A 12,710-nucleotide genomic window follows, 5' to 3' on the forward strand; every position below is an offset into this window, starting at 1 on the left:
TGTATCATTAGCTATAATCACCATGCTGTACATCCGATCCTCAGAACTTAATTTTATCACTGTAAGTTTGTACCCTTTGACCAATATCTCCCCATCCCCCCACCCCAGCCCCTGGTAACTGCTTTACGGATTTTTCTTATTGACCATGTTTTCCCCTTACTAGAATGCAAGCTTGCTCCGCGTAAGGGTGGAGAGGTTTGAGGCTTTGCTCCCTGCTGTGTGCCTTCCTAGGGCAGCGTCAGCCACATGGCCAGCTGAGCACCAGCCATGTACCATGCAAAGTGAAGTTGTTAAGGTCAACTTCTGGAGCCAGATGAGCTGTTAGAGACCTCCTATTCCAAATCCTTCATTTTACAGATTAGGAAAATGAGACCCATCGTTCATAATTGAGACCTAAGTGACTTGTCCAAGGTAACATAAATAGTGGCAAGACTGTAACAGGCAGCCCGCAAGCCCCCATATTTACAGTGCTCTTTTCAAAATAATAGCAACTCATTTTTTAAGCCCTTATTTATGTGCCAAGCATATAGCTGTTGTATATATGCACATTCTCTCTCCTAAATCTTAAAACCCTCATTTTACAAGCAAGGGAACTGAGGCTTAGGGAGGTTTCCTAATTTGTTCAGGGTACCCAGATCTGTCCGTTTCCTGACACCACGATAAGACCTCACAATACCACACTATGGCCTGTATTCTTGAAGCATATGGAAAGACAGCAAGATCTACAAGGGATGGACCAGACAAAAGGGCTCAAACCATGAGTGAACACAGTTCACAGGTCATGAATCTCAATGCCTGTTGATACTTAAACATGATTTAGAAAAGGCTCAGAGATAATAACGGTGGAAAAGATACAGAGTAACCTAAATACAGAACTGATTCATCTTCAACTTGTGTCCCCTGTAAAGCCAACTACGTACCCAGTTCCTATCTCCTCCACGTGGCAAAGGCAGGCCATCTTTTCCCTACTGCTTCAAATGGGTTTATATTTTCTTTAATTCCACACCGAGAAAAGAAAGATCCCAGGAGAGATAAGAGTTCCTGCCTGTACATGACCCAACCTGTAAGTTTCTACTTCATCTGAAGACCTATTTGTGCCCCAGTGATTGACACTGTGAATGTCTACCCCATCGGGGGACCCTATCCCTACTCTGAGGAGCAAGAGTGAATCAGTTGGGTCAGGGGGGAGCAATTCTGTGATCAACAAGTTCTGAGTTTCATGCTTTTGCCCGGAGCCCAGTGAGGCATCAGCCTCCCTTGAACTTGGACTAAGAGTGAGGATGAATTATTTGTCAAGGAAAATTAGAGTGCTTTTTGAAAAAATCAGCCAGAGGATGTATGAATATATAGATGCCAAAAAACTAGATGTCCTCTATAGGAAGACTGACAAAATGAAAGTAACACTTTAAAAATATTGGTGTGCCTACCTACAAACATGCCTATCTTATTTTCCCCCAGCCTCTCAGTATTCTTTTCTCCTCTAACATTTTGTTTTGATAAGTTTCAGACTCGTACAATAAACACCCATATTCCCTTCATCAAGACTGACCAATTGTTAGCATTTTGCCACATTTGCTTTATCTCTCTTTTATAAACCAGTGAAAAGTTGCAGACATTATTACACTTCACTCCAAAATATTTCTACTCAAATGTGTCTCCTAAAAATAAGGACATTCTCCTATATCATTATTAAATTATCATTCCCATAATATTTAATATTGATTTAATATCATCTAACATACATTCCATATTCAAATTATCCTAAATGTTTCCAAAATGTCCTTTATAGATTTAAAAAAGAATTTTAGATCAAGAATACAAACAAGGATGACACACTGGTTGTCCTTCATCTTTAGCCTCCTTTAACTCAGAATAATTCCCCCAAGTTCATAGTATTGGCATATTTGAAGAGCCCAGACCAATTGATTGTAGAATGTCTCATGTTCTGGATTTCTTTGTTTCTTTATTGGATTCGATGAGGTTGTGTATTTCCCAATATATCGCATCAGGAAGCACATGATGTCACTGTTTCATTATGGAAGATGTTAATGTGTTGAAGTAGTGGTTACCACATTTCTAGATTAAGGTAGCATTTGCAAGATCTCTTAATTGAAACGTACCTTTTCCGTTTGTAATTAAGAAGTAATGTGCTGGTGACACTTTGAGACCGTCCGTATACATATCCTGCTTCCCAACATGTCACTAGTGGTCTTAATAATGATTCATAAACTTTACCTGAACTATTACTTTGTAGGTTGCAAAATGGTGAATTTCTAATTATATTATTCCTTCTACATATATCGGGTAATTCTCTTAATTTCAATGCATTATAATTCATTACTGTCATTGTTTCATTAGTCTTTTTGATGCTCAGATTATCTCAAAGGTGGCCGATGGGACTCCTTCAAACTGCTCCTGTGTCTTTTTTTTTTTTTTTAAGATTTTATTTATTTATTTGACAGAGAGAGAACATAAGTAGGCAGAGGCAGGCAGAGGGAGAGGGAGAAGCAGGCTCTCCACTGAGCAGGGAGCCCGACGTGGGGCTCGATCCCAGGACTCTGGGATCATGACTTGAGCCAAAGGCAGACGCTTAACCGACTGAGCCACCCAGGCGTCCTGCTCCTGTGTCTTTTTGACATTTCCTTTTCAGTTTTTAAGTGCATCCTTACTTTTCTGGCATAAGATGTACCAGCATCACCTCATTCTTTTCCTGCCCCAGACTGGAAAAAGCCATTTCTCCAAGGAGTCCAGGATCCTCTTAGTAGGGAACAGAATTTTAGAACTAAGCTCTCAGGAACTAGGGTTGAGATTGTGGTTCACCACCTCCAACTAGATCTCTTAGATTAATCACACCCACTTGCTAAACCGAATGCTTGTTGGAGGTTTTTAAAAGACAGATTTTCATTTGATCTTGCCTTACCTCTTAGCAAGATTGCTCTTTGTAAACACCCTTTCAGTATTAAGATGCTCTGAGGTTTCAAAACACTGAGATTGTCAATCTAAGCTAGGATTTTACTCAATTATATGCAGATTTAACTTCATGCTCACATGATCAATGTTCTCTCAGTTTAATGTTCTAGATAACTGGCTGGCAGATGGTAAGTGGGCAGTGATATGGTTTTGTAATTGGACTATGAAGGATGACACACGAGAAAACAATTAGAGGGAAAATATTTACCAAAGGTTAATTATCATTTTTTTTCCAGGTGCATTTAAATTCAGCCATAGGAAGAAAAGGTACTTTAAAACAAGTACAGAACTTTTATTTTCTCTTATTAATGTTGAATTTGGAAATGTTTTTTCTTAAGCCCTTTTCTGTTTTAATTTAGACTTAAGGGCCTAGCAGGCAATTACTGCAACCACGGAAAACTAAACCCAAGTCATGACTACCTTATGTTTGTAGATTGCTTTAGAGTTGACAGAGCGCTTTCCCAGAGTCATTGACTCGTCACAACACACCTGTGAGGTGGGTGAGATTGCTCTGTCACTAGACAGAGTTGCCAAGCCCGAGTTTCAAAGGGGCAGAATGAGGACAAGAGTCAAGGATTAGCTCCTTAGTGGGGGGCAGGGTATGACACACCATCAGATCCCAGAGTCAATTTGGGAGTTCCTGGGGGATAGTTTACTGTTTTTACCAGTCATAATCCAAGTATCTTGCATAAAGAGGGTGTTCGGTATTGTCCTGTGGATGAAGAAATGCGGTATTCTCATAGGCCCGTGGGTGGGTGTTCTCATAGGCCCCTGGGATCGAGTCCTGCATCGGGCTCCCTGCTCAGTGGGGAGTCTGCTTCTCCCCCTGCCCCTCCCCCTGCTTGTGCTCTCTCTCTCTCTCTCTCTCCCCCTCTCCCTCCCCCTCTCACTCTCTCTGACAAATAAATAAATAAGATCTTGAATGTGCTTGTTTTTCACAGCCCAAGGTGGTGGCTTCCTCCCCACAGTTCAGCGACCCTCACCTGTATGTGTGGAATGTGACGGGCAACAGACTGCTGCACCTAGTGGAAGGGGTGAGGCTGAAAACACGGCCCGCTCAATGCACGGACTTTGTCAGCATCAAGAGACAACTGGAGATGTTGGCAAGAATGAAAGTCACTCACTACAGGTTTGCTCTGGACTGGCCCTCAGTCCTCCCCACCGGCAACCTGTCCGTGGTTGACCGACAAGCTCTGAGGTACTACAGGTGTGTGGTCAGTGAGGGGCTGAAGCTCAACATCTCCCCAATGGTCACCTTGTACTACCCGACGCACGCCCACCTGGGCCTCCCCACGCCCCTGCTGCACGGCGGCGGATGGCTGAACCCATCCACAGCCCAGGCCTTCCAGGACTACGCTGGGCTGTGCTTCCAGGAGCTGGGGGACCTGGTGAAGCTCTGGATCACCATCAATGAGCCCAACCGGCTGAGTGACATCTACAGCCACACGGGAAACGACACCTACCGGGCAGCGCACAACCTGCTGATCGCCCACGCGCTGGTCTGGCGCCTCTACGACAGGCAGTTCAGGCCTGTGCAGCGCGGGGCCGTGTCGCTGGCTTTGCACTCGGACTGGGCCGAACCCGCCAACCCCTACGCCGACTCGCACTGGCAGGCGGCCGAGCGCCTCCTCCAGTTCGAAATCGCCTGGTTCGCAGAGCCCCTCTTCAAGACCGGGGACTACCCGTTGGCCATGCGGGAGTACATCGCGCTCAAGAACAGGCAGGGGCTCTCGCGCTCCACCCTGCCTCGCTTCACCGAGGAGGAGAGGAGGCTGGTCAAGGGCGCCGCCGACTTCTACGCGCTGAACCACTTCACCACCAGGTTCGTGATGCACGCGCGCCAGACCGGCAGCCGCTACGACGCCGACAGGGACGTCCAGTTCCTGCAGGACATCACCCGCCTGAGCTCCCCCAGCCGCCTGGCTGTCCTGCCTTGGGGCGAGCGCAAGGTGCTGAGGTGGATCCAGAAGAACTATGGAGACGTGGATGTTTACATCACGGCCAGTGGCATCGATGACCAGTCTCTGGAAAATGATGAACTCAGAAAATACTACTTAGAGAAATACATTCAGGAGGCTTTGAAAGGTGAGGTTCGGGCCGTATCAGGTAGTGTGAAACGACATTACCAGCTCAGGCGAACGAAAGAATGAGGGGAGAAGGTGCGTTAGTGACAGTGCCGGCTCATTGGGGAAAATCTGGCAAGTTTAGAAAAGTCTTTTTTAAAAGATCAAAAAAAAAAACACAAAACAAAAACAAATCACCTGAGGCCCAGGTGAGCTCCCCCAATTAAGCACTGTTGGTATTTTGGATTATTTACTCCCAGTATGTGTGCTAGACAGTTTTAGTACAAGTGAAAGTTTTGTATCCAATTTTTTTCTTTTCTTTTTTTTTTTAAAGATTTTATTTATTTATTTAAGAGAGAGAGCACATGAGAGGGGGGGAGGGTCAGAGGGAGAAGCAGACTCCCTGCTGAGCAGGGAGCCCGATGCGGGACTCGATCTTGGGGCTCCAGGATCATGACCTGAGCCGAAGGCAGTCGCTTAACCAACTGAGCCACCCAGGCGCCCTCCAATTTTTTTTCTAATATCACATTGTTAGTGTTCCACGTCACTAAAATTGCCTTAATAATTTTTTAAAAGATTTTATTTATTTGAGGGAGAGAGAGCGAGCATGAGCAGGGGGAGAGGCAAAGGGAGAGAGAAAAGGAGAAGCAGACTCCCCGCTGAGCGGGGCGGGGCGGGGGGGGGGGGGGGAGATGCAGGGCTCGATCTCAGGACCCTGGGATCATGACCGGAGCTGAAGGCAGACGCTTAACTGACTGAGCCACCCAGGTGCCCCGCCTTAATACTCTTTTAATGGTTGCTTAATATCGCATCATATAGACATATCTTTATGCATGTAAGCATTCCTCTGTTTGACATGGGGTTTTTAATACTAAGAAGCAAGTACCTTTGGATATAAATCTTTGTCTTCATTTCTGATTATCTTCCTAAGAAGGACTGCCCACTATGGAATTATTGGGTCATATGTTACAAACAGCGGTTTTCATCCCCCTCCCCAAGCAAGCTATAATTTTTTAATACTTTTTAAAAATTCCTCAATTTTCTCTATTTTGATGGAAGCGAACAACAGTGTTTGAGAGTGTCTTACATAATCTTTGCAGTATTGCCTATCATTTTAAAAATACTTTTAAATGTTCATAATAGATTTGTTGAAGCATCAAAAAGATCCCAGAAATATACTTATTTACTAAGCACCTAATATAAGCAGAAACTGTTCCGGGCACTGTTATCACCACTGAACAAAGTAAAAATTACTGTCCTCATGAAGCCTTTATTTTTGTGGGATGAGAGTCAACGAATAAGATATATAGCTGTATGGAGAAAAAACAGCAGGGAAGAGGGTGACCAGGAGCGGGTATAGGAGTAGTTCCAATTCTAAGGCGTGGTTGGGGAAGTCTTCAAAGACCTGGAGGAGCAAGGCAGCAAACCTGTGCAGTTATCTGTGAAATGTTCCAGGTGAGAGAACAGCAATTGCAAAAAACTTAATATGGGAGTATGCCTGGCCTCTTTGAGGCTCAGGAAGGAGGTAAAAGTGGTGGAAGCATGAGCAACGGGGGGAAGTAATCAGAGATGAGGTCAAGGAAATAGAAGCAGATCAGACAGAGCTTAGTAAGCCATTGTAAGAACTGTGTCTCTTACTCTGCAATCGGCAGGCTATGGAAGGTTTTAAAAAGAAGGGGATATGACCTAACTCACACTTTAAAAGAATCACTCTGGCAGCTTTTTGGATACATTGTAAAGGAGCAAGAACAGAATCAAGGAGGGTTGGAGTAGTCTAAGAAATAATGGGGGACTGGATTAGGTTATTAAAAGTGGAGATGGTGAGAAGAGGCTAGGATCTGGATTTATTCTGAAGGTAAAGTCAACAGAATTGGATGGGGGTTGTGAGAGGGGAGTGAAGAAACAATCTGTTTTGGTTTGAGCAACTGAAGGGTGAGTGGCCATTTACCAGGTCGGAGGAGACTGGTGGAACAGATTTTTGGAGTTGTTTGGTGTTGCACAAGTTGTTTGAGATGTCTATTAGACATCCAATTAGAGATGTCAAATAGGGCTAATTGGAGTCTCAGGTTCCACGGAGAGGTCTGGGGCTGAGATACAAATTTCGGAGTTAAGAGCAAGAATGGTGGGACACCTGAGTGGTTCAGTCGGTTAAGCATATGCCTTTGGCTCAGGTCCCTCATGGGGCTCCTTGCTGGGCGGGGAGCCTGCTTCTCCCTCTGCCTGCAGCTCCCCCTGCTGTGCTCTGACAAATAAATCTTAAAAAAAAAAAAAAAAAAAGAGCAAGAATGGTATTTAGAAACAATAAGGCTGGATGGTATCACAAGGGAGCAAGCAGAGAGGCCTGAGCCCTGAAACACTTCAATATTCAGAGGTCAAAGAGATGAGAAACCAGTAAGAGTGAATAGGAGCCAGTGCTGTAAAGATAACTAGAGGAGAGTATGCAATCAAGGGGGGGCTTTTTTTGCTTAAGATATCAGATGTTATAGCATGTTCATATGGAAATGACTCAATAGTGAGGGGTAATACATGAGAGAAGGGGAGGACAGATGGAGACGTCCTTGAGTAAACAAGAGAGAATAAACTTAGTGTATAGGTGAAGAGTCAGCCTCTTTCAGGAACATGGACAGGTCATCCATAGTAACAGAAGTATGGTAGTAGGTGGATAGAAGTGATGGTGGGAAATTGGAGAATTCTCCTCTGAGTACTTCAGTTTTTAAGTGAAATAGGTAAGAAGGTCATCCCTTCAAAGCCAGGATGACAGTTTGAGCAGAGGTGTGTATCACTCAAGTGACTAGGGGAAACCAAGCATGGTTACTGGGCAGCACCAAGAGCATATCTGAGGTCTGGAATCAGGCCAAACAGACAAGATTTTTCCGCTTGTGACCAAATGAACACAATGACAATAAGTCCTTTTACACTTTCATGGCTCCAGTTCTTAAATTTGTTTTTACGCCCTGCCCCCACCCCCAGGTGTTTTTGTATTATTTATGGATCAAAGTTTTACTTCAAAATTTTTTAAGCTTACACATATTTTCACATTTCTATCAATCATAAAAGAATGTCAGAAAACCCTTTAATGACAATTGCTACTTTGAGTTTAGCTTATTTCAATGGAAACTAAATTCTTACTCAGATATTTTATAGTTCATTTGTGATTAATGTTCATTTCTGATACTTTTCAGCACACCTAATTGATAAAGTCAAAATCAAAGGCTATTATGCATTCAAACTGACTGAAGAAAAATCTAAACCCAGATTTGGATTCTTCACATCTGAACTCAAAGCTAAATCCTCAGTTCAGCTTTACAACAAACTGATCGGCAACAGCGGCTTCCCTTCTGAGAACACGAGTCCTAGGTGCAGTCAGACTCAAAGAAACACAGAGTGCATGGTCTGCTTATTTCTTGTGCAAAAGAAACCATTGATATTCTTTGGTTGTTGCTTCTTCTCCACGCTGGTTCTACTTTTATCAATTACCATTTTTCATAAGCGAAAGAGAAAAAAAATTTGGAAAGCAAAGAACTTACAACACATACCATTAAAGTAAGGCCACAGAAAGTTCTTAGTGAAACGGATCCTGTTTCTGTCTGCATGATAGAAAGTCCAAAAATTCACTCCAGTTCCATATACTGGTAACTTAGAGAAGACAATCTGAAATACTAGTGGTAACCAAGGTGATGACAATCAAGGTCTCTGCTGTGTGGTCCAAATGAATTTTCCGTTAGGTATTCACATCACTGAATTCAGTTCTTGGATGTGAAGATAAAGGCTTTACCCAGACAGTAAGCTATGAGGATTATCTGATACACTGCTTCAAGTTTAATGAGCTGTTATCCATCATTCTTCTCTAGCTTTCTTCTATAAATACCAATAGCTACTTACAACAAATTACCTAGAAAAAAAGTGCAACTTTTGCTAGACTCCACAGCAGAAATTTAAAACTCTTAACACTGGATAGTGATTATTCTATCACTTCTAACAAGGTGCTTTTCCCCTTTAGAAAATACATAAGTAATGCTTATTTATCATCAGCTCCAGCATAGACTCTTAAGCACACAGATCCTAGTTTTTCTCAATAGAAATAAAAACCATCACTTATAAAACATGGTATTTTGTGAGGTCTCTCCTTGTATCAGATCTGATTTAAAAATATAGCTTCCATAACTCAACACATGGAAAGATCACAGGATTAGGATTAAGAAGATCTAGACCCCACTGCCTGTGGAGACAGCACTCAACCTCACAGTACAGCAAATTCCTCTTTAGACAAATTGACAGCATTCTTCCTCACTTGGATTGTGAGGCAAGGATCTTACATACTTAGGAAAGCTAAATATCCTAAAATGATGTAGTTTATTACCAAGTCATCAGAGGATATTATTCCATAAGACTTGCTCTCTCCTGTGGAGCTCCACTGCTCTGACACCAGTATATACAGGGACCTCTCACAAAGGTATAGAATACAGCTCGATCTTGACCTTGCAACTGTGCCTCTTTGGATACAATTCACTGTTGATGGTCTGAAGGAGTTAAAACTTTTGCCATTGCGTCTTTTGAAGCTGGGATTCTTAAATCTGAACTAGGAGGTTAATTTTTTTGAACTCTTACGCTTAAGATTCATTCAGTGTATTCTAAATTTTAGAGGAAAAAAACCTGAATGTAAGCCCATTTGTACCCATTCTTTAGGTTAGTCAACATTTAAATTCACATTTCACATAGTAGCTAATCACTGTCCACTCTATCCAAGAATTTACTGAGTCAAAGGAAAGGGGTTTTTTTGTTGTTTAAAAAACCTTGGTAGGAAACTACCCTAAATGAAGTCAATTGTGATTGCTTTTCAGGGCTATATGTCAGAAGCCAAATTTTGTAGGTAATGGAGATTCTAATAGGAAGTTTCAAAGATACTGTAATGAGATAACATAATTGGTCAAGTAAATGCAAAAATGATGGGTAATCAGTTTTCTTTTTGGCTGGCCAAATTCAAACAGTAATTGTGGTTTTCTATTCCCTTTGCCCCCACTGTATCCACTCTCCCAGCTTTGGTAGTTTTTATATTATGCTTTTTATCTTTTCAAGTAATTTTTATTTCCTCTTTGAAAACTCACGTAGTTGGCCTGAGGCTATCCACAATTACAACTGGTTGTTTTAATGTTAACTATGTGGAAAGACTCATTTAAAACAACCACTTGGCTGGGTTTTTTTTTCTTTGTGCCACATGGATTCACTGACCCCAAAGTTCCAGTGAATATTCTTATAGGAATTTTCAGTTGAACTTACCAACTTTTTAACTTCTAATATCTAACATCTTGAATGCATATTCAGTCATAGGAATAACGAAGATTTAGAATTAAAGTTTTGCTTTTCTGGTGTCTAAATATTACTTTGTGCTCTAATTAAAAAGTATCTGGTATTCAGTTTACTATTAACCTTCAATACATTATGCCTTTATATTTAGAGCTGAAGTTAAAACTTGTGTCCTTTTTCAAATTTGTTAACCTTGCCATCAACTCCCCCAAATAGTCAAGTCCCAAACCAATGCTTACAGTCCTTTCTAACACCTGGGAACCATGTTTTTAAGCCATCATCATGTAAGAATCCTTAGGTAAATAATATAAATCATGATCAATTATACTTACTATTCAGGTTTATCCTAAACTCATTTAAAAATTATGTCATTTTAAACTGATAGCTTTTGACAGGGTAATATTTTCAGAATTTAGGCCTGGGACTTGCTTGAGGGGGGGAGTGGGGGGAGACCTCTTAAAACCTAGTTAACTTGTGTTCTATTTTGTGTATGGGATTAGTTTGTATATTCAATGTAACAACCCTGTCTTTGACTAACAAGTCTGGTACATACAGAAAATATTACAACATAACCATGGTGTTTAAAGATCCTCTGTAAATTAGGTGGTCAGTACATTTTGACTAATTGTTGAATTCTCAATGTAATTTATCCCAAATAAACTGGGTTTATGCCAATTTATATTCACTAACAATCTGGTCAATTTTAAGAACCGTAAAATATGAATGGGTCTGGTGTATGACTGGATTCTGCCCGATACTGCCTCTGTCCATCTCCCCAAGCTGTGTGCATCCTGGATAACTTTCTTTGGAGTGTTTTCTCATTATAAAATGTGGATATCTAAACTTCAGAGTTGGGAAAATAACATACAAGTACTTATCCATTGTAGACACAGAAGACATGGAATTCTTCCGAGGGGAAACTAGATTTTCCCTCACCACATCCAACTTAAGTGAAAATCACTCCTTAGCTACAACCAGCCTCTGTTATCTTGTGAAGTCTCACCCATCACGTCAATTCACTTCGCTCTGTGAGAAATTACACTTACTCCCACAGCTACCACGGCCTGTACCCTGACACTCTCAATTAGAACACCTTCATCCCTCTATAACACTGCCATTTGGAAACTTCTTCCTTCCTCAACCCTTAAAATCAGTTTTGAAATCAATACCTTCCATAACATTTCTTTCCAGTCCCATTGGTATTACTGAGTCTTTATACTTTAATCTCCAACAATCTGGGTACCATTCACTCAGCAAATAGCTATATGCCAGGCATTATTTTTTTTTTTTTAAGATTTTATTCATTTGAGAGAGAGAGACACAGCGAGAGAGAGAACACAAGCGGGGGGGTGGGAGTGGGAGAGGGAGAAGCAGGCCTCCCGCCGAGCAGGGAGCCCGATGTGGGGCTCGATCCCAGGACCCTGAGATCATGACCTGAGCTGAAGGCAGACGCTTAACGACTGAGCCACCCAGGCGCCCCTATGCCAGGCATTATTGTTCCAGGTACTTAGAATAACCCAGTGAGAAAAGATCCATCCTCACAAACGTTACATTCTAACAGGAAAAAAAGCATACAATCAATATACAACAAAGTAAACTATATTACGTTCTAAATGCTATGGACAAAAACAAGTGAAGCAGAAGGGTATATGCTAGGATGGGGTTTAGGGGTGAACACCATTAATAGGCTGAAGGCAGGCTTGCTTCACTAAAAATGTTTGACAACAGACTTGAAGGTTAAATTGCCACTCCAAAGGGACAGAACTTCTGAAGGAAAGTTTTAAGGCAGTGGTACTAAGGAACAGCAAGGTCCGTTCAGCCAGTCTATCAGAAAGGTTAAGAGAGAGTGGAGTTTGAGAAAAGCATTCTGGCTACTGCTGAAAACAGAGGAGAGGAGCAAAGTCGGAGCAAAGTTGACCAGTTAAAAAGCTATTATACTAACCCAAGCAAAATGTAGTTTTTCATTTTCTGTATTATAAAAAATTTCAAAACTTTATATAAGTAGGCACAATGAATTCCCAGTTTAAAGTATCAATTTATAGGTTAATCTGGGTTTCACTTAGAACACCATCCAATGCTCTCTCCAATCCCACTTCAAATATTTCAAAGCAAACTATAGTTGATCATTTCACCTGTATTTCTTAAAAACTTTGACCAAAGATTAACTCCTTAAAATATCTAGTTGGTTCATTTAAAATCAAGAGCTCAGTAAGATCCATACGTTTCAAATGGTTGCTCATTTTAAGATTTAGAGAGCGAGAAGAGCACAAGCAGGGGTCGGGCAGAGGAAGCAAGCTCCCCGCTGAGCAGGGAGTCCAACGTCGGGCTCGATCCCACGACCTGAGCCAAAGGCAGATGCTTAATTGACTGAGC

At 41.8% G+C, this 12,710-nt stretch overlaps 1 protein-coding gene across 1 annotated transcript in view; it reads left to right on the forward strand.

Moving 5' to 3' along the window:
- KLB (klotho beta) overlaps positions 1-11,016 on the forward strand; it is a 36,599-nt gene extending 25,583 nt beyond the window's left edge. Inside the window, exons 4-5 of the mRNA XM_045881307.3 lie at positions 3,912-5,055; positions 8,216-11,016. Coding sequence (XP_045737263.1) covers positions 3,912-5,055; positions 8,216-8,580 — 1,509 coding nt within the window. The 3' untranslated portion in view covers positions 8,581-11,016. The remainder of the gene's footprint in view (positions 1-3,911; positions 5,056-8,215) is intronic.
- Positions 11,017-12,710: the final 1,694 nt, after the last annotated feature.

The sequence above is a fragment of the Mirounga angustirostris genome, unplaced genomic scaffold (genome assembly GCF_029215605.1).
Source record: "Mirounga angustirostris isolate CCGP_5_RB_7025 unplaced genomic scaffold, mMirAng1.0.hap1 SCAF_2, whole genome shotgun sequence".
NCBI classification, from domain to species: domain Eukaryota; kingdom Metazoa; phylum Chordata; class Mammalia; order Carnivora; family Phocidae; genus Mirounga; species Mirounga angustirostris.